Source organism: Micrasema longulum, unplaced genomic scaffold (assembly GCF_059751315.1).
Source record: "Micrasema longulum isolate JH-2025_06_02 unplaced genomic scaffold, ASM5975131v1 h1tg000630l, whole genome shotgun sequence".
Classification (NCBI taxonomy): Eukaryota; Metazoa; Arthropoda; class Insecta; order Trichoptera; family Brachycentridae; genus Micrasema; species Micrasema longulum.
This window is the reverse complement of record NW_028277826.1, coordinates 1-26,773: the sequence shown is the minus strand read 5'-3', so window position 1 is coordinate 26,773 and position 26,773 is coordinate 1. Positions and strand designations below refer to the sequence as shown.

The 26,773-nt window shown below is 31.5% G+C and overlaps 4 protein-coding genes and 1 long non-coding RNA gene across 9 annotated transcripts; 1 reads left to right on the top strand and 4 right to left on the bottom strand.

Annotated features, from left to right (window-relative positions):
• Positions 1–1,825: 1,825 nt before the first annotated feature.
• eIF3g1 (eukaryotic translation initiation factor 3 subunit g1) lies at positions 1,826–6,318 on the bottom strand. The gene is made up of 5 exons (XM_088229047.1): positions 6,169–6,318; positions 3,338–3,526; positions 2,800–3,067; positions 2,338–2,597; positions 1,826–2,097 (listed from the first exon to the last, which is right to left on the bottom strand). The coding sequence occupies exons 2-5, from the start codon at positions 3,524–3,526 to the stop codon at positions 1,951–1,953; spliced, it is 864 nt and encodes a 287-aa protein (XP_088085173.1). The 5' UTR covers positions 6,169–6,318; the 3' UTR covers positions 1,826–1,950.
• Positions 4,715–5,991, bottom strand: Tmem43 (Transmembrane protein 43). The gene is given in 2 exon segments (XM_088229046.1): positions 4,715–4,924; positions 4,927–5,991. Coding segments are annotated over 2 exon segments (984 nt in total). The 5' UTR covers positions 5,843–5,991; the 3' UTR covers positions 4,715–4,856.
• A 3,213-nt stretch (positions 6,319–9,531) lies between the features above and the next one.
• Positions 9,532–16,159, bottom strand: LOC148280018 (bifunctional FAD diphosphatase/FAD synthase-like). Of its 3 annotated transcripts, none has more exons than XM_088229042.1 (5): positions 16,102–16,159; positions 13,670–13,768; positions 13,166–13,519; positions 12,928–13,049; positions 9,532–12,855 (listed from the first exon to the last, which is right to left on the bottom strand). In XM_088229042.1, exons 2-5 carry the CDS (start codon positions 13,712–13,714, stop codon positions 12,696–12,698), a joined length of 681 nt encoding a protein of 226 aa, XP_088085168.1. In that variant the 5' UTR covers positions 13,715–13,768; positions 16,102–16,159; the 3' UTR covers positions 9,532–12,695. The 3 variants fall into 3 exon arrangements, with proteins under 3 accessions (XP_088085168.1, XP_088085169.1, XP_088085170.1); XM_088229043.1 differs by having other exon boundaries at positions 16,093–16,149; XM_088229044.1 differs by lacking the exon at positions 16,102–16,159 and adding an exon at positions 15,734–15,864.
• On the bottom strand, positions 14,349–16,086 carry LOC148280019 (tRNA (guanine(37)-N(1))-methyltransferase). The gene has a single exon (XM_088229041.1). It carries the CDS (start codon positions 15,970–15,972, stop codon positions 14,500–14,502), a length of 1,473 nt encoding a protein of 490 aa, XP_088085167.1. The 5' UTR covers positions 15,973–16,086; the 3' UTR covers positions 14,349–14,499.
• A 3,077-nt stretch (positions 16,160–19,236) lies between the features above and the next one.
• LOC148280017 (uncharacterized) lies at positions 19,237–25,870 on the top strand. 3 transcript variants are annotated; one of them, XR_015822724.1, is made up of 5 exons: positions 19,237–19,297; positions 20,945–21,086; positions 21,585–21,678; positions 21,808–21,909; positions 25,737–25,870. It is a non-coding gene; the product is annotated as an uncharacterized LOC148280017 (long non-coding RNA). The 3 variants fall into 3 exon arrangements; XR_015822725.1 differs by lacking the exon at positions 19,237–19,297 and adding an exon at positions 19,714–19,967; XR_015822723.1 differs by lacking the exon at positions 19,237–19,297 and adding an exon at positions 20,469–20,837.
• Positions 25,871–26,773: the final 903 nt, after the last annotated feature.

Below are 26,773 nucleotides of genomic sequence, written 5' to 3'. Positions count from 1 at the left end.
TTTTGCTTGTGTAGAAGCTTTAAATACCCACAAAAATCTAAAATGTTAATTATTTCTACATTGTTACATGAAAATGAAATATGTTTTTTTATATATGGTAGAATTAGCTCTGCACTATTACATACATTACTCTGTTTTCGAACAAAGTCTCCACAACCCTATTCCCGTTCTTTAATCTGCCTTTAAAATCTTAAAACCATCTATGGGTTTTTTTTTGTGTGTTATCTTCTATCCATATTACTGGAGCTTTTTCCATTGTTTCTTTAATAATATCTCTTGTGTACGGTGACAATTTTGCACTGACCTATATATATATATATATATATATAGTTGGATAATTTATATAGCGCCATTTTTGTGAAAATCACCTCAAGGGCGCTGTACAATTAATAAATATCCCAGTACGTCTTGCAGCTACAGAGCACATGGACGGTTGGGATTCTAGTTCCTCGTTTTCAGTTAAGATCAATCAAAAATTATAACAGATAGGAGCTAGATTACAGGACGTCTTGCAGCTACAGAGCGCATAGACAGTTAGAAATTTAGCCCCCATTTACACATTTTAAAAATTGACAAATAAATTTAGTGTATTAATGATATTTAACAAAATAAAAAATATGAATAATAAAAAGGAGTAAGATTACAACATGTCTTGCAGCTACTAAGCGCATAGACGATTGGAATTCTAGACCCCATTTACGAAATTTAGGTATTTTAAAGTTGATATATGAAAGCTAGATAACCAATCATCGTGCAGCTACAAAGTGCATAGACGAGTGGAATTCCAGCAAAGTTAAAACAATATCAATAAATTTATAAAATATCTAGAAGACACCGATTGTCTTACGACTTCACTTTTTTTAATGGTTCTAACTGTTGCTTTATTTAAACTAAACTCCTTAGCCACAGATGTTGAACCTTGTCCGTTTTGAAGACAATCTAAAAAAAATATTTTAATCTAACAAAATTGGTTCTTTTAGGTTTGGTAATTTCTGCGTTACCTAACATTTTAGTTCATTTATATGGCAGAATATGAAGAAAACACAGATCTCACTGGGCGTCCACGACGTCTTATGTGTGTCCGTCTTTGTCCTAGCCCCTTTCCGCATACCTCTCTGCGCATAGTACCGAGTAGTAAGTACATGCGAGGGATGTAGGAAATTTCAAATTACTGTTACGCATTGTTAAATTTCTTGTTTTTGCGCAGAGTTATTTAGAAATTGCATAAAAAGGGAATTCAGTGTATATTATATTTTGTGTTTTAGCTAGGCTAAACTACTTTTCCCCCATGTTCCACTACTAGTGCATAGGATAGTATGCAGTGTTATTTTGAAAATATTATGTTGAAAACCTTGTCTTATTGATTATGTACCTTAATAGCTTATGTGCTCTCTCGTGTATAAATATATTGTTGTTAATATTTTTCTTTTATTATATTTTTCCTAAAATCTTTATATTTGATACTAATATTGATTCATTTTCTACTAAGACTCCATTTTTCCACTAAGAATTTTCCCGAGGGAGTGATATTGTTTTCGTCTTGAAAAGTAGCTTGCGACACTTGTCAGCTCTCTAGCTATCCCTATGTAAAAAATTATGTCAATCAGTCTCTCCATTGTGATGTGAAGTAAACAAAGATAAATACACTTTCGCATTTATAATAAAAAATTAATATTATTAAGTATGGATTATATTTTACCTTATATAATAACTACTAAATAAATAATTATAGAAGTAAAATAATAAAAAACAAAAACAACATGGCATATTATGAAAAGCTTAAGTACCTTGAAAAATATGGATTAATGGTTAATAAAACAATTAATTTTATTGGCAATATTATTTAATCAAATTTATATAATATTTTTTAGTAATTAATGTTTTTTTTATGCAACATTTCAATAGAAAATTAAAATTGAAATAACTTAAAGCACAAATTGCATGAACTACTCAGTTCTGTGACGCTGGAGGTTTAGACCAATCTACTCCAAGGATAAGATGGTCATAACCGTGTCCATTTAGCACCTGGATTGCTTTAGCCGCATCATTACGGAACTTGAAATGAATGTAGGCAAATCCTTTACACACGCCAGTGTTCTAAAACAAACATATTTTTTAATTATTCATATTTTATTTTCACATCAATGGAAATGACATGGTTTAAATATAAATTTATGTTTTTGTATATGTCAGGAATAAAATAATGCACAATACCAGCGCACTTGAGGGGATTTTCACAAAAATGGCGCTATATAAATTATCCAAACATATATATTATACTATAAAAGGAAGATAAAAAATATTGAGTTAATTCGTGTAAATAATGTAATGTCCCACCTTTTCTTTAGCAAGATACAATTTCTGAACGGGTCCAAAAGCCTTAACCAAGTCCTCAAGATCAGCCTCGACAGTGGAGTCAGAAAGATTTGAGATACGAATGGCGGCTGTGTCGTCTCTCCTCATGGGGCCTGAACCAGCAGCATCGCGGCGAACTCCATCTCGAAGGAAGGGAGCCACGTACTTGCCTCCCGCACCACCCCCAGCCCCCCCTGGACCTCCAGCCCCCTTACCAGCATCTGCAGATCCACTTCCCACACCTGAGAAAATAAAATAATTACCCTCGATATCAATCATTTTTTGTAGCTCTCTCTGCATGCTCTCTCTCAGACTGTGTGGCATTATAAAAATGAAATGAATATTTTCATTTTATAGTTTTGACACGTGGTTTCATATTAAAAATTGTACTTGTAATATATCCACATAGTGGACATGTTTATCTGAGTTCTAACTAATACTTACTCAAATCTGGTTTAGCGGAAGCTAAGTATTTGAATGGACAACTGACAGTCCAATGATCTCCTTGGCATGTGCGGCACTTGAACATAGCATTGTTAGGGTGCGCCTTCAGGGCGTCTAAATCGCTTTCCTCTGGCCTTGTACTTTCTTCACGAGAAGTGATAAACTGCATGTACACATCTTCAGCCACCAAAGTAGTGGCAGGATTAGGACCAGGCTTGTCGTTAGTGGAGTCGCCAAATTTAGGGAGGTTTTTACGCTTGGCAATAGTCTAAAAATAAAATGACAGAAATGATTAGTGCAAGTAAACGAGGAGTCAATATTTAAAAATGGTCTCACAATTTTGATAGAAAGTACTCTTTTTTTAAGAAAACAAATAAATTAAAAATCATTGGGAGAAATATAAGAGCTAAGGACTAAAGCCAAGTTTAAAAAAATGTTCCGGCGACAGTGGCTTGACTATATAGAAAATGAGGTTTTAGTTTCCACCTTGGTTATAAGAAATTTGTAATTAGAGTAACAAATCAGAAAAAATTATTACCTTTGAAACAATCCTTTTCTCAATCTTATAAGTACGCACAATCTTCACTTTCTTGTCATTTTCATTGATCTTGTACTCAGTGACAATTTTAAGACCATTCTCTTGTACCTCAGAACCAGCTGGTAAAGAACCTTGATCTAATTCTACCTCATCAGCCCATGAAGATTTTATCTCATCAGCAACCGGCATCTAATAAAGACAAAAGCAGTTTTAATTTCACTAACTGACATAATTAAACCTTATGAGATTGCCTTTACTAATATAGAAAGGTATATATTTTTGACCTACAAATCCTAAAATGTATCAATAAAGTTTTTTTCTACATACACAAATCGCAATCAATATTAAAATTAATGTATAGAAAAAGGCAAAACAGTTTAATGTCAATTTTTTTATTATAAATATTATGTACATTACATGAATTAAGATTTCTTCTGACCTTAATAATGATTAATTGACTAAGTAATATTAGAAACCTATTTTCTTTCTGGGATTACACTACAAATATGTTTTACAATAATTTTTCTCGTAAATTATCGAAAAATGATAAATAAACAAAACAAATTAGTACTAAAATATTTAACTAATATAGCAGTTTCCTAAAAATTCACAAACTGATTTAACTACTTTTTCCATACTTTTTGTTTTATTGGATAAACAACATCTCATTGGTTAAATTTTGTTGCAACGGAGAGGGAAAACATTTTTGAGAAGGGAATATGTAAGTTTAGGCATTTACAGGGCTTATGACCTGTCATTGGTTGGTTTATGTGGCCACTTTACACACTGCAACATTCAACAAATATATGTTGCAACAAATTAAGATCTAAATAACTCCCTGGGTAGGAAATTCAGCCAGTCTACAAACATTTGGACATACTCAAAACACTGTTAATCTCATTAGTTATACGATGGAGTGCATGAAACCTGTAATTTTTATTGGTTATACACAATAATCCAGTATTGGAAACAATAACAGGAAAGAAAACCAACTGCAAACAAAATTGCAAATTCCACTTTATCAATGAGAAATAATTAAAAGATAAAAACATAAGAATACTAAGGTAGGTACATTATGGTATACTGTTATGACATTACATATGGTATTTTTGATGTATTGGTCTTTTATGAGTCACGCTTGAACAATTTTTTTTTTTATATTAAATATTAGCGTTCTTATAATTTACCCAAATATTTAAATTTTGGTGGCCATTTTCAACGAGTTGTAAATAACTCACTATTAGAAAGTGGAAATCATGTTGGGGTAGAGTGGGGTTTGAACCTCGGGCCTCTCGCCCGTGAGTCCGCAACACTAGCCACGGGACCACAACCCGATTATCAAAGTTTAGAAAGGTATTTATTTAATTCAGGGTGTTGCGGGTGTGAGTATTAATGCGGACTGGTGTTGTAAAATAAAATAATGGTAACAAGGCCAGAAGCAAGAGGATGAGAGAATAAATTGGCGAGTGCACAATCCAGGCTAGTGATGTAATGATGAGTGTTGCGCACGTCACTAGCGTCAGGTTAGCAAAAGGCGACTGCGGTGGCGAACTCGTGGTGAAACCCATGAACAAGACATGAGCAGGAGAACCAATCAGGGTGGAGACTCATAGCTGCCGCTAACATCTGGAACCACCCCACAGTTCGGTAACGCCACGCCAACCATCCTGCGCTGCGATATTCCAGAGTAATCATATCTGCCGCGGCATGTTTTCCTTTCCTAAGTAGCACCAGTGGTTCGTGCGTGGAACGCGGGATGAAAGGGACAACAATACCGTGTTGAAGTAATCCTATAACCGAATATTCATCATCTTGTCTACCGGCGTATGAAAATACAATTCGCAAATCTCCTATTTCATGCACTAACGGATCGACTCCATGGTAATACATTCCGGAGTGAAGTTTAATATCTTGCCTTTCCGGTCGTTCATCGGAAGTTATGTCATAATAATCTACAAATTTTATTTTTATATCTCTTCCCAGAAACACCCAGCCAATTTTGACATTTTCTGCGATGTAAGTCTGCCCTGATAGTGGCATATCTTTAGGATTGTGATGCCCTGATGTAATATAAAACTGATTGGAATCCACAGTATAATCCTTCCAGTCTTGATGGTAATAATATGTTGTCTCGGGATTAGATTCTAGAGTGTCGCCAAAATTATCCATTTCCTTGGTTTCTTCTATCCACTGGTACATTTGAACTCTTTTCTTTAATTTGACGGACATTACTTGAATATTATAGTCAGGTTCGGTTAAAGGTTCCATTATATCTATGGGGCCCGTTAAGTGCACCAGTTTGCCTTCGTAATCAAGTTTATAAGAAGGATTAAAAGGATCTATGGTCTGTACTTCATTCATCACTTCGCCTAAACTTTGGGAGTTGAGAATGGCTTGACTTTCATTCCAAAAAAGTAGGTAAGTCACAGCTAGAAAAAGTAGACAACTGAATAACGTAGTAATCCAAGTAGCTTTAAACTGTTCCAGGACTGAATTAGTCATCATTCACGATTTTTTTTGAGAATTCAACACTGAATTGAACATGATAACTTCAACACAACCCCATCGTTGATCACCGGCTCTAACTGAAATAAACGTGACAGACACTCCATGATAAATAATTACTAAATTGCAATATTTACACATGAACATGCGAACTAACTACATACGTAAGACAATGAATAGTCAATATTACTTTAAATTATATTTATCCGAACACACATATGGTAGGCAGATAAAATAAAACAAAATAAATAAAATTAAATGGGGAAGAACGTAGACGATGTTGTAAGTAATTTGGGTAAATACTTAGGAGTTTTATGGTATCTTACTTTGTCAAGACGTGCAGAAAATATTAGCTTTGGTTCAATGCTATTTTTAAAAACACGGCGCTCTTTAAAACCTTAACGTGCAGCAAGGTTAGAAACTGACTAAGAGGAAAAGGAAAATGGCGGAGGGCGGAGTTGCAAGTCGCAATGCAGAATTTGACAGGAATACGAAAGGCTAGATACTTACGCTGCTTTGTCTATATAACGACCTGTTTTTTAAAGCATCTACCAACTTACACCAAAATAATACATATATTTATATTATCTGAGTCGTAGGTTATGTGTTATATTAGTTTGAGTTTGATGTTTAGCTTTTTTCACTATATCTACATGACACCCCTTATTTAGAGAAAAAAAAAAAAAAAAGATAATTAAAATCATGACACCTGTGAAAGTGCAATCAAACTGATAACAGTGAAAAATTTCCTAAATTTTGCAATTTGCTTTAAAGTTCCGATAGATGGCACTGCAGGTAAACTCTGATGTTTTGAAATCATGTGTGGTATTTTCCGATTTTTCCCTTACTGATACAGTTTATAAAGTCGAAATGATCTTATGTAATGCAAGTTTCGATGTAAATATGTTTTTTGAACATTTCTGTCAAATTTTTCTTAAATGAAGACAAGTGTTTTTCTAATAATTGATAATACCTAATCAATCACCATCACTATCATGCCATTTCTCCGTAGGAGTAAGTAGAGAGAATGGACCGCCACACAAATCTATCCTGGCATATAATCCTAGCTTCTTCCACATTCATACATCTTGTCATACATGCCATTCGGTTCTGTCTGCTTTTGACATGACCAGACTTAAGGTCGTTCCTCACATGTTTTTAAAACATCAGATTTTACCTGCAGTGCCATCTATCGGAACTTCAAAGCGAATTGCAAAATTTAGGAAATTTTTCACTGTTATTAGTTGATTGGTTTGTAAATGGTGATTCCTGCAATATTTTTAAAGTTGGTAAATTAAAATTTGAAATTATGTCACTCCTCTTGATAATTAAAATTTTTACATTTATAATTATTTTATTAAATGGAATGTCAGCGGATCACTAGTTTTAATAGTAATGAAACGTTTTTGTCATCCGTACCTATTTTATGCTCAAATTTAGTTACCTATTTCAGCGATAAGTAGTTATTATTTTATCACTGAGTTTAAAATTCAATAAATGTAAAAATTTACATATATTATTGTGATTTCACTGGAGATCGAATCCGGAACCCTTTGTGTGTAAGGCAAGCGTCCACGGGGGCCACCATTTGGTTTGATTTTTTAAAAATCCGCTTGTCATTTTGTAATGAAAAAATGTAAAGAACCTCCCCCTTCCCCTCCTCACCGCCTATGCCCCTGGGACAATGAATCTACTGAAATCTACCAATTTATTTTCTGTATCTACCAATTTTCACATGATGAAGGTTGGCAACACTGATCTGACAGAAAACATGTGATAAGTGATTCAATGGTAAGGAGATGGGTGAATTAGTTCAATGAAGGTCATGATAATGGGCAAAATGACGAATGAAGTGGGTTCACTAATCAAAGATGCTCACTTAATTCGTCATCTTGCCCATTATCATGACCTTCGTTGAACTGGCTCACCCATATCCTTACCATTGAATCTCTTATTTATTTACTTGACAACAATTGACATTTATTCTAGTCAGTATTACTTTACGGGCTATTTAACGCAACACGTATTGCAAGCTGTAAATTTAAGTTAAAAGTTAATGAAAGCGGATAGCTGCTAAACTGCCAATATGTACAGAAAAATAGATCCATATTATCCGCAGAAGCCGTATTTAGCAAGTGAATAGCCCTATTGATGGGTGAATTCTGACATTTGTACAGCTTCTGAGTGCGTAAAACAATGCATTAGATCTTGCTCTAGTATAATTATTGGGATCAAACAAACTTACATATTCCAGAAATCAGCTTATAGAAATGTTTCCCAAGAAAAAATTGACGAAGAGGTTCGAAGGTGTTGTAATCCAGTATCCCTGCTAGAAATGATTAATATTTTTTTTTTTCTTCAACATATAAGTATCGCAAAAATCGCCTTTGAACCTTCTCTATTCCAAGGATGTGGTTTTATTCAAAAGTGTCCCAAATTAGGGAACAGCATTCTATATATAATGTACAAATTGCAGTAGTATTATTGAATGTATTATGTAGTATTATTTATTACATGTTTTCTGTACACCTCACAGATCTTTTAATGAATATGAACTGGCTTAATGTTAACAATGTTTGATTATGTCCAAATGCTTGCAGACTGGCTAGATGATTTGGACATAATCAAACATTGTTGAATTACTGCCTGGTAAAAGAAGAAGTATAAAAATTGGAAAATTGTTTCCAGGCGTTGCCTAGTAGGTGATTTGGTTCAGCCGGATGAATCTCACCCACGTGATAAAGGTTTCAGCTCTTTCACTTCACAAAAGTCAACAGATGGAAGAGTTGAGGAAATGTGGATGTTCAAACATGGGCAGAATAGTGAATGTTACACAGTGTGTAAAGTGGCCACTTAAACCAGCCAATGACAGGTCATAAGCCCTTTAAATGCCTAGACTCCCAAATTTCTTCTCGAAAACTTTTTCCCTCTCTGTTGAAATAAATTTAAATATGGCTTAATGTTCTTTGCATTGACGTGACGAGTATTTTATTTTTATTCAACAATTCAAACAATCACCATGAAGTGTACACAACACTCAGCTAACTAATAATGGTGTCAACTCCTTCTTAGCAGATCAAGGTGAATACCACGCTTACACAAAGCTGCGATGGAATGAAATACAAACTGAACTTATTTTCGTATTTATACCTCATAATTATCTCAATGCATTGCCTTTTTTTCTACTAGTAGCTTAATTTATTAATTGTTTCCTGGGACATTGATGCATATAAAATCTGATCGGGATTTCCTATAGCTGATCCCTGGTACTATATTCTACTCACTTTTGTCTGTATGACTGGTGGTTTGAAGGACCTTATGCTAATTTGCTATAAAACATTTTTCATCCATCATGGAGTCATGCATTTACCAGTGTCGAAAACAACTTGGCCATCAGATCCTTCTAACTTAATATAATATATTAGTACTTAGGGCCGGTTGCTTGACCATTATTAGTAACTGTCGAAAATCAGAACTAATAGGGACATAAAAAAAATCCGTATATTAAGTATGAAAAAACGAAAAAATTTCCAAAATTTTGAGTATAACTTAGATTAATTTTTAAAAAAAATTACTAAATTTACAAGAAACCGGCCCTTACTGTTTTATAAATAAAATCAGATTGTTAATAAAAAATGATGAAATAAATATATAAAGGTACTTTGAAATTTATAATAATAAACACTTGATTATTTTTGCAATGAATTTAATAAAATTGGTAATGAATTTTAAAAACAAGGCATGATGATAAAATATTATAAATTTAGGTACATAAAAAGATATCATTGTTTTTATTAAGATTTAAAAAAATAAATAATGAGGAATATCACTAAGGGCCTGCCTAATCAAATCAAACCCATGTGTATATATATATATATACCTGCCTGCCTATAAAATATATACCTGCCTATAAACATCATTTTATAAGATTTTTTGCAGTAGCTAACTTTCATAATACCTGTTTTACCAACAAATAGTATTTACAATACAAAAATAGAGAGTAAAAGAAACACACATAAAAAGTGTGGAATTGAATTACGATTTGTATAGGACTCACAGCCGGTACAAAAAGGTTGGTTACATAGAATTAAGATAATTCCATGGTTGGTTAATTCTGAAAAAATTGAAAAGTTTTTTGTTATTGAAATTTTAATAGAAAATTATTATGCATACAACATGCTTTATAAGGTGAGCAATAATAAATCAGTTTAGCTCTGGTCTCTAAACAGTAAACACCGCTTATTACTCCGTCTCTCCACCTTGTGTGTGCTCCCACTCTCCGCGCTTCACTCCACTCTGCCTGCCGACTACCTTCACCTCTCTTGACCACTTGGATCAGGAGGAAAGTCCTTTTCAGGGCTATTGAGGTTTACTTGTAGTTGGTGCAGTCGTACCCCTACATTCCAGCTTTACCTTTTGGCTCTGCTTGGGAGGGCGGCCTCCCGTTTATGCCAGGAAGCCTGATTAGCAGACACAGGTGACGAACCAGCGCAAACACGTGGTAACGCATACGCTACAATTTTCTTCCTCATCGCTGATCAATACTGCTAAATGTAAACATTTTTTTATAATGTTCACACTTCGAATCTTTTTATAATTTGTGCTTTCCGCCATCTTTAAAAAGTCTGTGATTTTGGTTTGCTGGTACAGAAATAGATAATTTTCCAGCTCACTTTTTCAGATTTTTTCAGCAGACGGGTCTGCATTAAAAAAATATATTTGAGATTTTTTGATAGGCTTAGGCCTTGTAATTTCTTTAAAATCAATTATTTTCTTCGACAATCTTCTCAAAATCAATTTAAATGTCTGAAGCCATTTCCAGCAAATCTGCTTCACTATTTCATCTTAATAAGAAAACTTAAATGTTCTGAATGCTCAAATTGTCAAAACCGTTGCCTCTGCAAATTCTAATATGCCAATAATTTAATGTTCTGATGCTTTGGGGTCATTTCCTGCTTCAACTAACATTATCATGTGTTGTAAATAATGTATGTACATTACAGTACATATATCATATGCACAACTGTGTTGTGAGCAGTCGTGTTGTACGAGGGTTTCAGAAAAAAAATTATAGTGTTGGAGTGAAACTGTGTTATAGGAAGGTTACCTGTACTATTTAAAACCACGGAATGTCAGATCTTACTATTATCTACAAATAAATTAGGAAAATACCTTACTAAAAATATTATTATGTTACAAAGTAAAAAATATTAACTGTTTTGTTCTTATGCATTACTAACAATATTTTATGCAAGTATAGGCATGTCTAAATCTTTGTAGACTGTGTTTAAATGTGTCCGTGATTTTAAGTCTGCTCTTTGTAGAGTAGATTTAAACCACAAGGGATTTTCTTGAAATAAATAATTTTCAAGAAAGAAATCTATTTTTAAAATATTATTTACTAAGACTACAATAGTCAACCCCTAAAATCATTTGTTAAAATCTAAAACATAAAATATTCAACACTGATTGAACATCTTCTTTTTAAAGTTTGTTGGTTTATAAGTTTAATAAAACATACATAAACACAGTTTTGGAATGTAAACCTAAAGTCTGTTCATTATTACAAGAATTTCCAAATGAACAAACCAGCAGCGTGATACCTAACGGAGAATGGCCTATTTCACCCATATCATATTAATCTAAACGGCACGGTAAAATTATAGTGGATTGACATTTATTTGATTTGTTAGTACCTATTTAAATTTGATAATATTTATATATTTAAAAAAAAAAACTCCATAGTTAATGACTTTAATAAAAATATCAATGAAAATGTCTAGATTAATATATTATTTTTAAAAAAAGATATTAGCGTTTTTATAATTTACCCAAATATTTCTATTTTGGTGACCACTTTCAACGAATTGTAAATAACACTATTAGAAAATGGAAATCAAATTGGGGTAGAGTGGGGTTCGGACCTCTGATCCGTGAGTTTGCAATACTAGCCACGGGACCACAACCCGATTAAAATAATATAGTAAAACTTAACACAAGAGATTTTGATGATAATTTTATCAAAATCACTATTTAAATTTAGTGAAAACTCCCAAGTAAAAATCCTGCAAAAGGAAATCGACTGGAGATTAGTCGGTCTCATCGTGTACTGGTTATTGGGTTTGCCAGGCATTAAATAAGTAAATAATTGTAAAACAATAATATCGATCCACCATACTGTATTTTATTATGCCGTGTAGATTTTTGCAGTGGTGTGAAATGGGCCAATCATGCGATATCACGCAGTGGGCTCGTGGTTTTCATGTGCACAGCGGTCTAGTCTCTGTGAATGTACGGTACACACGTCATGTTCAAAATATTCATGTGATGCCTAACATAGTTTGAAAAAAGTTTAGTGCCTACCCATTCACAAAGTACTTACTATTATGATCTTTAAATATTAACACTTTATCTTAACAATTATTTTTTATTTATATATTACAAAAACTTGTGTGAATACAAATAATTTTTCTTAAGACATTAAACATTTTTTTGTTTTAATAATTTATTATTTTTAATCCATAAAACTTGATGTACCTATTTATGTTTTCAAAGCCATCCCAATAATAACATTTATATTTCTATAAGCAATTTGAATTTACAAAATATGTTTTTGACGAAATTTTACAATATTTAATACTTTTTTCAATTTGAATTTATTCGTTTAATTATTTATTTGGATAACCAACACCAACAATTATTATATTTAACAAACAAAACATGTAGTCATATGTCTATTTTATGGAGAATACCAAATAATCATAGTTATATTATTTAAATAAATACTACTTTATTTATTAATTGCTGTTAACTAAAATAAATTAAGAGTAGAAATAATATAACATTATAAATGTTAAAATGCTGAACCATTCAATTGTTTCTTAACTCTTCCGTTTCGTTCTAATGTTTCATCTTCAAGTAAGTATGCAGGCTTGTAAATATCTTTACCATTTTTTCCTTCTTTTAAAGATGGATTGGGAATTGTGTTATCAGTGTTTCCAATTGACGTATACCTTTAAAAAAAAAACCAAAAATAAATAATTTCAAAGTTTTTTTTTTTAAACGGAATATTATTGTATAATTACCCTATATCATAAAGACAGCAATAAGGCACTTGGTTTTCAATTAGATAACTCCAAATTTGATGGTAAGACCAATTTAGTAGAGGGCTTACTCTCATAATTTGAGGCCAATCTGAGTCAGTCATCTACAAAATATTACATAATATAAATAATCTGAATTCAGGGTGATCTTTATTCACCTTAATGTGTACAATCGATAATAAAGTAGAAGAAACCAATAAAAAATTAAAAGAGTACCCACCTCAAAGAATTGTAAATGTTCACTAAATGGATCAGTTCTTCTGTTTCCCATTAGACATGCTTTTAAATTATTATTGTCTTTTAAGACTTTTCTCAATGCGTCTTTAATATTACCAGGGACTATGGTCATATTTAAATTGTATTTAACTTGTACATTTTGAATGAAATTTTCTAATTCAGCAAATGGCTTTTCTGGTTGTATGTAAATAATCTTGAACTGGAAGTCTTCATTGCTGGGAAAAATAGTTCTTAATACTTTTAATGTTATATCTAGCAAAACTGTACAATCTTTCCCCCCATTGAAAGATAAAAATACGTCAGGTAGAGAATATTTTTGAAAACAATTTCTTAAAACCTGAAAATGATTAATTTGTGCTCAATTTTTATAAAAATTATCTAGCTATCTGCAGGAAACTTTCATATAAATTGATAATAAAATTAGAATTTAAAAAAAGTTGTATTGTTCCTCAAAAACTAAAATGTACACTTTTACTTTTAAACTTACTTCTTCTGATTCTTGTAAAGCATCAGAATAGCCAATAATTTCCATTGTGGGTGTACTGACAGATTCCTGTACAGCAATTGTTTAAGAAATGTATTTTACCTAGAAAGTAATAACTTGAAAAATTTATATTTTACTAATTAGAAATAATCCTTTTGAAAAACTCTCAGCCTTTAAAAGCGATATTTTACATTTAAGTTTAAAGGAGTAAGATTAAGATTATGAATTATGTATTTAATTCAGAACTGTACATTTATATTTGTGTGCAATGAGATGTATAATATAGAATCAAAACAGTGCCCAATTTTCCTCTCTTTGCAGTGCTTAACCCAAAAAAAAAGGGAAAAAAATATTTTTATGCCCCTTATTGGATTCGGAAAAAATATACAAGAAATACTTGTTTTAAATAGTGATAAACCTTTTTATTGTTTTTAGATTATAGTTATATATATGATATTAGTTTTGACCAGTATAGAGGTATTTATATCCTCATCATCAACCATAAAAGTACTCAAATAAAAAATCTATTCATGTTTAAAGAAATATTAGCAAAGACTAAAAAAGAGTATCAAAAGAATAAAGTTTGGTAAATAAGCAGTATAATATTGTAAAAAATATAAATAAATTATAAACTTAAATTTAAAAAATAAAAAATGTAGGGAAATAAATTGAAACTCCATAATAGATTATGAAAATAAACTTGGTATTTATTTAATTCCCTTATTTATATTTATAAATCTATTTTAAATAGCTAAAATAAAGATGGTTGATGTTGGTACTAAGCTTATTCTTGAGCTAGTATTCATATATTTAGAGAATTAAATATAAAACCGTCAATTCTCTAATTTTGGAAATTTACTGCAAGGTTCGTAATTATCTTCAACTGTTTCCTTATCTCCATCGACCGAATCATCTTTAATTCCTAACAACATATTTTTAGATAGTCGGAAACTAACTCTCATCATTTCTTTTTTGGGAGAAACATTCCTGACATTAAAAATGCCTATCATGTGCGCATCTAGTTTGTATTGTAACTTTTCTTCAACCATTTGCCGAGCAACATCGACGGGATTGTTTTCAAAAGCGAAACAATAAATATGAACTACAGGTTCCTTAAAAGCAGCAAGATTTTTCAAGGTGTATCCTTTCAACAACCCAATAAATGTATTTAGGAACTCCACTGCCAACGCTGGCAGATTCATCGTTATATAAATATCTGACTGATCATCGGTTTCAGATTTCTCCAATAACTCAACAAAGTATGGTGCAATCACATCAGTTATGAAGCATCTACCATCCATGTTATATGCCTTGAATGAAGACCCTACTACTTTGTTCAGTTTAGCATTATGACAAAGCCATTTATAAGAATCTGGATTTAGATCGTTCGCATAAACTAAACACTTTTTTCGCAATGCTGGAATAGAAAACGGACCAACTCCAGCAAATATGTCAAACAATATATCACCAGGTTTTAGCAGTGCAACAATCCGTTCATGTTCAGTACACAGCCTAGGGTTCCAGTACACGAGGGAAAAGTCAAATTCGTAGCAGCATTTATTTTCCTTTACTACAGCTTGAAAATTGCTTTCCCCGCACAGTACTTCCATTGTAAAATTCCTGTATTTATTGTCAATATTGTTTGTTTTATTTACTACAGTTTTACAATCTTTGACTTTATCCAGAAAAACTTGCCCAATTAATTTCTTATACTCTAGATGGTGGCTCTTCAAATTCACATGTACAATATGGCCAATTATTGAAAAACTCGTTAGGTTTTCCTTGTCTGAAGGCAAAACAGCTTTAAAAATTTCTTCAGCCTTCCAATTTTCATAGCCTAATGAAACATCTCGAAGTAAAAAACTTTCTTTTGAAACATCCCACTCCGAAAGACCTTCACGGTCATAAAGATTAATATCATCCCAGCTTTTAATGACTAATGGATTCAAATATGCAATCTTCATAGAAGATAAACTACTTTCGTCGCCATTAGAAATGCCCAAAGTCAAACATTCCGATTGCACTGGTTTAAATTTTTCTATTTTCAGTAAATATTGTTTTATGTACTTTGTGACTGAAGACATACGCGATTCTTTTATCCTTAGTGCTGGGACTTTAACTGTGATAGTAAAAAGTTCACGATTCAAGACTGTCATTCCCCTCACGTTAGGTGGTGGTGTTATAGGGGTCATTGTTTTAATAATTTTCGAAACACGGACTTTTTTAAATTGGTTTGAAATTAGAATATTGAATGACTTAGTGATAGATTGAAAATATATTTTTGTTTGTATCGATAACACATGCATAGAGGAGATGAAAAAGATATAAAACTTAATACAATTATTAGTTTTGAATAAACGTAAAAATATTGACTTATGGGAAATTGTTACTGAACTAATGTAAAAGTTGACAAAAAACGACATAACCTCACTCACAAAATGTCTCTTCCGTCATCATTTGACACCACCATATACCATAGACTAATGATTCAAACAGGGCTGCCAGACTGGATCAAGAGAAAATAGGTAGATTCAGAAAAATAAATCGGTAGATCGGCGGGTGAGGAGGGGGGGGAGGCAAAAAATAATAGACAATTTTTCAAAGTAAAAGCGCCGTTTCGCCTAAGGCCGTTGCTTTAAATAGTCGAAAACGCTTAATTTATTTATTTACTTTTACATAAGCGGCATAAATTGCCTTTAACATGCATTGAACATAAATATGAAAAAAAAAGACATATAAAAATACATAACAAAAAATTATAAAATTGCCTTACTATTACAATAGTAACAAGTAGGTAAATACACATAAGCAACCAAAAGTATTAACGAAATAAATACATAAATATGAAAAAACAAAAAAAAAGGAAAAACATTTTTAAATATAAAGAAAAGTTTAAGAATAATATTGCGAGAGAAAAAAAGAAATCAGACTCGTTTTATAACTATCAAGTCCAGAACCAAATATATCAGCCTTGTCCTCATACTGATTGCCATATCTATGGGGCCTAGGGATAAGCGAGTGCATGTGATAGTTGGTCCTAGAACTTGCAGAACAAAAAGGAGATCTATGGCGGGTATGTCGACCAGGTACACGAAAACATACCAACTCCAGCAAATCAGGAAAGTCAATCAATGAATTGATCACATTATATAGCAATATTAGGTCAGTTAGGATTCTTCTATCAGAAAGTCTTAAAAGATTTGATGAAGAAAACAATTGATTATAATTAAATAAAGCAGCTGGAATATGAAGTTTAAAATTAATATATTTTAGAAATTTATTCTGGACGCACTCGGGTGAATCAGAATGTACACAATAATGGGGCGACCAGACTGGAGAAACATATTCTAAACTACTTCTAACCAGGGAGCAATAAAAGTGACTTGATTGGTGTAATACTTTTAAATTTGTTAGTAACCCTACAAATAAATCCCAACTTATTACTTAGCGCCTCATTTGAAATTTTGTCAATATGTTTGATAAATGTAAGTTTATCATAAAAAAATACGCCAAGATCCCTAATGAAATCAACTCTTTCAATTGTTGCGTGGTTCAACAAATAGTTTAAAATGAAAGGTTTCTTACTTTTAGAAAAGGACCTGGCATTTATCTATATTGAGAAAAATATTATTTTTATTGCACCACTCGTGAATTCTATTGAGATTCATCTGCAGGGTATTGCAATCATCAGTATTATTTACAACGAAATAAAGTTTGAGGTCGTCACCAAAAAGTAAATATTTTTCATCGCTAAAAATTTCAACAATATCATTTATATAAATTAAAAATAAAATAGGTCCCAAGTGTGATTCTTGGGGTACGCCGCTTGTTGCTAAAAAACTATAGGAGATATGGGAATTTGTTTTAACTGCTATTTTTCTATTATATAAGTAACCAATGAACCATTTTAAGAGTTCATCACGTATTCCCAGTCGACCAAGTTTCTGAAACAAGTTAGAGTGGCAAACTTTGTCAAAGGCTTTACTAAAGTTGGTGTATATAGTGTACATAAATGAGCAATTTAAAACCAGAAGGACTGCAATATGTGAATCACTAAAATATATTGATTCTGGCTTGCAAAACTGGCCCAGAATGCAGATAAATCTTGTTTTATTACTTTGAGGTTATGTTGATATTTTAATTTCTATTTCAACGAAACTGTATTTTGTGTAACCATACAAACTCTTCAAGGGTTTAAGGCAGAAATGTTTTGATATAAGTGTATATTGCGAAAAAAATTAATGAAATCACACTAAGTAACCTATATATAATTTTCTTGTGCACAAAGATACATAGGTTGAATGTACTTTCATAAAATATATTCAATGATGTAAGCCTGTCTAAGACTGAGTAAAAATAGTTTTTTGCAGGTAGAAGCATCTTGCAGCATAGAGGCCCTGACATTGATGGCTATTCTCTCTCTCTCTATGTCCTACAGCGTTGCCAGACCCGATCAAGCGAAAAAAGCTAGATTCAGAAAAATAAATCGGTAGATTTCGGTAGATTCGGGAGAGGGGGTAAGGGGGAGGAAGGGGGCAAAAATAAATTTGACAGTTGTTCGAAATTAAAGCGCCGTTTTGACTAAGGCCGTTGCTTTAAATAGTTGAAAACGCTTGGTAAATGAACAATTGAAAACCAAAAGGACTGCAATAAGTGAATCACCAAAATAAAGTGATTTATAATGTCTTCTTTTTCTTACAAAAAATGTAAATTACAATATTTCATTTCAATACTCAAATATTCATTTAAGAAAAGGAATATTTGAGTTGGTTCTTATTCTTATTTTATTGAATGAATGACACAATTTTATCAAAATATATATTATTTTTATTGTCAAACAAAGAAATAATTAACGTTTTAAAGTTCTTTCAGTGCAACTTAAAACTTAATAAAAACTGATAACTGCTGAAGTACTGAACTAATTATTAAAACAATGATCAACTAAATTTAAATAAATATTTAACTGAAGATAAAACCATTTATACTATTTTCAATATGAAAAGTGATCCCTCTACATTTCACTTAATAAAATAGACATACCTACATATACTTATACATTTTTCAATAATGTCATGAAATTCTATGCCATGATTTATTTTACCATATTATATTCAACAATACTATAGCCAATTCCATAATTAATATATCATTCATTGTATACTTATGTACGATAGATAAACAGTTTTTTAAACAAGCAACTGATGGCAATCGAAGTTAGCAAACAAGTAATAAATTATTTTAATATGAATTCGTTTTATTTGCATTGAAATTTTGTTCTGTGGAAAAAACAAGGAAATGTATAAAATTCGGTAGAATTTCAATCGAATTCGGTAGATCGGTAGATTGCTCCCAAAATCGGTAGATCTGGCAACGCTGATGTCCTGGTCAGTTTTACAATCATCAGTCAAACTTGTCAAAAAAATTGCCAAACAAAGAAATAATTCATATTTAAAAGTTCTTTAAATGTAAAAACTGCTAACTGCTGAAATATTGAATAAATTGCTTATAACAATGGTTCAACTAAATTTTAATGGAAAATAAACTATTAACTGAAGAAAAACCATTTCTATCATTTTTTACATTAAAGGTGATCCCCTTACACTTCTTCTCATAAAATAAACAAAGAGATAAGTACGTATATACATTTTTCAATAATGTCATGAAATTCTAGGGTAATGATTTATTATACCACAATATTATATATTTGAAAATAACCGGGAATCACCAAATACCAATACATTCATAATATACTTATGTACGATAGATAGACAGTTTTTTTTAACAATCAAAGGATGGCAACCTAAGTGAGCAAGCAAACTATAAGTTATTTTAATATGGATTCGTTTTATTGGTATTGAAATTTTGTTCGATGGAAAAAAAAAACAAGGGAATATGTAAAAATCGGTAGAATTTCAATAGAATTCGGTAGATCAGTAGATTGCTCCCAAAATCGGTAGATCTATCGAAAAATCGGTAGTATTGGCAACGCTGATGTTCATTTATTGAATTACTCTTATTAAATGACCCTTTACTTATTTACTGTGTTGTGTGTTGTGTCAATAAATGTTTCCGCGTGTACAATAAAATTTTAGAGAAATTTGAAAACCGCTTTTTTTAAATATAATATTTTACATTTGTGTTATGATTATATGTTTTGCGATCTGGCAACATTACGAGGCGACTTCACGCATGAGGGCATGAGCACGGCGGAAGTGAGGGTTTTTTTTGGACACAGTCCGATGTATTCAAATATATATATGATTCTATGCTCCTTCTGGACTAGGTATTTTAGTTCTATGAGGTAAACATATTTAAAATTAAAGTAATCAATAGTTATATAATTTTCCTTAGATTGGCAACATCATTATTAAACCAGAAATGGCAAATCACTGTCAAATCGTAAATGCTAAATGATTTGTGATTGAAAGGTAGTAAATATTATGGAGCACGATGGTCATAAATCATTTACAAATATGGTGCATTTCATACAGCCATAAAAATCCACATGGCACAATAATATAAACTAGAGGGGGTTGATATTTGTATAGAGTATTCTAATAAAAACATTTAATGACATTTTTTTATTTAATGCGAGGCAAATGCAATAAGGTGATTAATTTCCACTTGATTTCTTTTCGTAGGATTTTCGCCTAAGAGCAGCTCTTGATTACATTTTAAATAAATGCAAAATAATATAAGAAATATCAATCCACAATCATTTTACCGTGCCGTGTGGATTTGGATGATTCGTGTAAATTGGGCCTTTGTATTCGATTAACACACACTATTGTATCCTTCAGAAGCCTGTAGAGACACACCAATACTTGGCTATTTGATGGCCTCAACTAGAATTGAGTTACCTATACATATATATAGATCTGATATTCTTCACATATCTTGAGGCAAATAAATTATTCACTTCGTGCATGTTCATAGTTTCATAATCATTAGACCTAATCAAATATATAAAATGCTTACTTACCTTTATTCCTACACATGCAAGATAGGTTATTTATGTGTTATGCTCTGAAAAGTGTGTTGTTTTATGAGTTCTATTATATTGCACCCAGTCACATCAATTACAACCAAACTGGCATTGTGTTATTGAAAATCAAAATGAAGAATCAGGTGTCAATATTTTTAATACTACTTTCACTCAGCGGGTTGACAGGTTGTTAAAGCAAACTTTTGCTTTTTTCATAATCATTATTGTAGTTTTTGATTCAATACAAATGATAATATCATAATATTTTACAAGACATATTTTATTTATTCCAGAACTATTAGGACTCTCCATTAAAGAAACCCAAAATGAAGATAACATATCAAAAAAATTGTCGAGAGCTATCACAGATATTGCAGTGGGGATAAATAATTGTAAATCACTAATTATTTTTCAAGATTTTGGAAAATACAACAGGTTAAAAAAATACTACAATTTTGTATACATATTTATTTATTAATTTAATATGGATAAAAAAAAGTTAACCTCACTGAGGTATAATTAAAAAAATATGACGTTTCATAAAATGTAAATACGAAAATGTGTTCTAAAAATTATTGAACAACATTGCCGCGAGAAAAACGCGAGTAAAAAGGACTAACTGTTTATACCGCTAATTCTGAATTCAAAGCTGTACGTCGCACCCTTTCGCACTGCTTCACATTTGCTTAGCATATACAAAGAAAAACACTATTCTCCACCAAATTCAAGATAAGCTCCGGAACCTATGTTGAATGGAACACAAGTCGGGTGCTAAGTGCCGCATCAACGGTTAACATACCAAAATGTAAATTAAACTAAGAACTAAAATGGTTATATTGATTGTAAATAAAATAAATGTTGTATTGTGTGAAACATGTGACTCAAAACATATTTTTTACTGCTTATAAGGAAAAATATTTTTATTGTTTCTAGAAATAAAAACATAAGGCATCTCATCAAATCATTACAGTCAAAACATATTTCAACAATATTGTATCAAAGTAATGATAAAAATAAAAAAAGACAGGTAAGGGATGACGGATATACTAAAATATATATAACAAACATAGAATTACGAATATTTATAACCATTTCTATGGTCATAACAAATGAATAAATTTTATCTCCATTATAATTAGAATCTTTTTCTTTTTAGGAACTATATTTCAATTATATTATAAATGCTATGGAAGAATCTTCAGCTACAACCAGTTTATTTTTTTGTAGCCCAGTTCAATGTGAGGAAATTCTATATAAGGTTAGTAAAAATTCTGTTACACACATAGAGTTAGATTTATAATTCCATGTGGTCTGTTTGATACATTTTAGAAAAACGGTTTCTTACACGAAATGCACCACTGTTTGTAAGCAGAGATAATGTAGAACTATGTTTTTTTCTTAGAGCCTTCTACCAAAACTTGATAACATCGGCCAAAAACAAATTACATTGATAAACATAAGAACAACAATAACAGAAAGGAATAACAATATAGATACAAACAATAGACAACAAAAATATAAGTACAAGAATAACATCAATATTCAAACACATATCCAAACCAGCAAAAATTTAAATATAAATTGAAATAGGCACTAACAGAAAAACCCACCAACACCTGATAGTGCCTATTTAACAGAAAAGAGAAGCTTACAGTAAAATATTAGAAGGAAGATAGAACTTAATAACTAGAAAAATTACAACAAAATATTAACAAACATAATCTCATATTAATGATAAATTAAAACTATTAAAATTAAAATAAAAAATTAGACGCCAGGAAGTAATAATGACCTTAAAATATATTACATAAACCTAAAAACTATTACTAGTTACTAAAGTGCATCCCTGAGCAGAGTTTGACATTTGCTTAAAGAATTCTTTATTTGAAAATAATTTACTATTTTATGTTTTGGAATTCAAATATAAACAAGTTCTTAGGTACCTACTTAAATTCAATTTTTGAATATCTATTATTTTTAGATTTAGAATTCAATCATAAGCAAGTACCTACCTATTTACCAATGAAAAGTTATAACATCTTTTTTACGTTAATCCAAACGGTTTTTACCAAAGATTTTTTAGTAAAATTTTGTACCTAAATATACTTAATTATGTTAACCTTAGGAGAAAACGCGGTCCGACTTTTCTTCATACAAACGGATTCACGTATTTTCTCTCTGAATTATGGCATTAGAGAAATGTTTTTTTTTTCATTAACAACAATAACAAACCATCACGCCGTTTCTCCGTAAGGGTAAGGAGAGAGTATAGAACGCCACATCACTATATCTTTGCATTCAGATCTCGCTTTCTCTACATTTATAGATCTTCTCATGCACGCGCGCCGATTATTCCGACTTTTGCCGTATCCATCATCAAGTATTTGTTGGATTTGGTCATGCCATGTCTTTCTCGGTCTTTCTCTATTTCTGCAACCTTGAACATTCGCATTGTAAATAGTTTTAGCCGTTCTTTTGCTCTACATCACCAAACTAACGTAGAGCTCCTTTCTTGATTGTTAATGCTTATCTTAACCTTACATAATGTAAGAATCTCAACATGTGTGCATCTATTGCACATATTTTTGATACACATTCGCCTGAAGGATCGTATTTCGACAGCATTCGATTTCGTTCATTTAATCTATGTACAAGTATGAACTCAAATCTAGCAATAGCAAAGCATTGTCGGGTTCAGCTCGTAATATATAAAAGGCAATGTTTGAATGGTTACCCTCGATGGACTGAATTACGGGACCAATTTATGCACATCTTTTGCCATGAGAAGGTTAATAGCTCATAAAATCTTCGATTTAGTACAAAAAAGATAAGAGCATAAATGTCTTTTTTATCCATCACTAGGGTTGCATTCACCGAGAATGTGTATACAAAAAAAATGGATGGATGTAATTTTTTTGTGTATAAAAATAGTTTGTTTTTGAATGTTTACAAACAACATTAGTTTCTTATGGATCCCAATTAGATTATTTCATTGATTCTTTATAATTTCTACCCATTTATTTCTTTTTACTGGACTTTTGGTAAAACCAAAATAATATCAACAGACATTTGATGCATTTTTGAAAATCACATTCCTAACTAAAGTACACCACTGAGCAGAGTTTGACATTTGCTAAAATAATTCTATATTTGATAATAATTTATTTTATGTATAGGAATTCCAACATAAACAATTACTAAGGTACCTACTTAATTTCAGTATTTGAAAATGAATTATTTCATGTTCTATAATTCCTACCCACGTTACTACTTACCAATGAAAAGTTGCAACATCTTTTTTGCGTTTATCCGAACGGTTTTTACTAAAGTTTTGTAAGTATGATTTATTATGATTAATCTTGTCTGCCTTTTCTTCATACAAATGTATTCACTTTTATTTTATCTCTGAATTATAGCACTAGAGAAATGTTTTTTTTACAATAACAATAACAACAAACTATCACGCCGTTTCCCCGTAAGGGTAGGCAGAGAGGATAAAACACCACATCACCCTCATTCAGATCTCGCTTTCTCTACATTCATAAATCTTCTCATGCACGCGCGCCGATTATTTCAACTTTTACCATGTCCATTTTCAAGTATTACTTGGATTTGGTCATGCCATGTCTTTCTCGGTCTTCTTCTATTTCTGCATCCGCGAACATTCACATTGTAAATATTTTTAGCCATTCTTTCGTTGTCCATTTGCTCTGTATGTCCAAACCAGCGCAGAGCTCTTTTTTACACATAATAGATATTTACCTTTGCGTGTCCCTATATTGTTTCATTTTTAAAAAAATGGTTTACTATGGCGACTAGAACCATTCAAACCCCCTTAAAAAGCACATCTGCTGTCTTCGGGCGCACTGTATACAAATATAACTATTTTCAAAAAACGCAAAACATACCGATACAGAAAATTTTATTCAGATATTCTGTAAAAAATAACAAAAACGGTTTAGTTTTGAGGTGCAGAAAATGGTACGTACAGTGAAACATCGATTTTGTCTATTCTAACGAAAGGTCTGACATGCAGTTGTTTTTTTCGCAGAGTATCGGAGAGGAATCTGCAAGACAGTAGCAGGAAAACAGTGTTCGAGCACCTACTTTGGACTAAATACAATAATTGATACCAAACTTTCGATTGTGTTCAGTTAATATATTTAGCAAGAACTTAAATCTAGCAATAGCAAAGCATTGCCGGGTGTAAACTCTCCTTTACCCTTCATGTTTATATCTTTTAAATTTTTCCCACATAACTTTCATTTAACCAACATTATAAAAGAAGTAGGTTCATCACAAAATTAACGTGATCTTCATTTTCTTCCATTCATATATATGTCTCTCTTCTATGAAGTACAATAATGGAATTAATATCCTCGAATAAAAAAAAAAGATTATTGTAGCAAAACACACATATCACCATCCTTATCCACACCCGGTGGTGCATAGGGAACTGCATTTGATTTAAAATTGCACTGTATCTTGATCATTTGATACATTAACGCATGTTGATCAGTCTTACACTTCAAATCTAGTTCAGAGACTAAAAAATATTATAGTGAAATCATCCTTTTAAAAAATGATTTCATTTTGACCTTGCCGGTAATTGAACCTGGAACTTCATGGTGGGCATTAGATTCAGCTCAGGGACCATGAAATATTGTAGTGATAATCACCCTTTAAATTAGTACCTATATCATGTCACTAATCAAATTCGAAACTTCAGGGCTAGTAGACAAACCTAACCTAAACCATTATACTGTGAAGAAAACTAATCTCCACTTGATTTCCATTATGATTATTAAAAATTAGTAAAGCTTACCTACATTAACACACTTATTTACATAAGGAATTTGAACTTAGTGAAATTCTAACTTATTCATGAAACTATTCTAGGGATTTATTGGCTTTTAAACAGTTTAGTTTAACAGCTCACAAATATATTCTAGTAATATGCAAAGGTACATACAAGCGATTGCAAGACATTTTGACCCAGTTAAAATAAAAGATTTGTAGATATACTTACGCGGTGTGATATAGTTCAGTGATATAAATAACTAAAAAGATTAATTTAAATTACAGATTCGCGAAAAGAACTTGATTCACAGGCACCAGCTTTATATATTTTACTGGGGAGAAAGAAAACCAACAAGTAGGTTTATGGTAGCAATTCATGAAGCTATGCGGGTGGCTGTTATCACAAATCCAAAGACGAGAGTGTAAGAAAAAATATGACTAATTAACTTAATTTTTCTTTTAACTTCCTATGTAGTCAGAAGCAGCAGAAGATTCTAACAAAAAATAAATATAAGAAGGTTCTTTAATTTGTCATTTATATTTCTGACAAAAAATGTATATTATTTTTACACACTTACTTATATAAACATAATAAATCAAGCTGCAGAGAATAAGACAAAGAAAAAGTGCACTTAAAAATCTACGAACAGAATTAAAAATATAAAGAAGAAAAGAAAAGTGTTTAAAACTAAAACCTAGTAAAAAATATACTAAAAAAATCAACCAACAAATAATTACAAATTCACAAATAAATTACCACCATTGCCAACCAAATTACAATTCCTTCGGATATGGTACAAAGTATTGTAAAAGGTATAGTTAGTATTTCCAAAATTAACATTAAATGATTGGCATTTTCTAGTTGTTACAATTCGGGATGCGAATGTTGATCTTATATAACAATAATGGAGAGTACATCATAATTATTATATATCCACTTCCTAGTTGGAACATATGATGTCCGCAAAGAGCGTACAGGGATCTTTGTCGGCTGCCAGTTCCTGTGCATCCTCCCAAGCCAGGTTCACGTCCTGCAGTTTGGACATGACCTGCCAACAAACAGTTAAATCAGTGGAAGTCCAGGACATTGAGAATCTGATGTCTGTAAAGTAGGCGAGTGTGGTTAAGGCCCACAGTATATGGCCCAGTCAACCTTATCATTTCCGCTTGATGACAGCTGTCACCGGAGTTTGCTGCGTCCGTTCTCTTATTTCTTCATTTCTCAATGGACAGTAGAGTAGATTGATAAGTATTTTATATAAAAATATGATGCCATGTTTAAATCTTCGATTACTCAGAGTTATTATAATAATGGCGAGTCA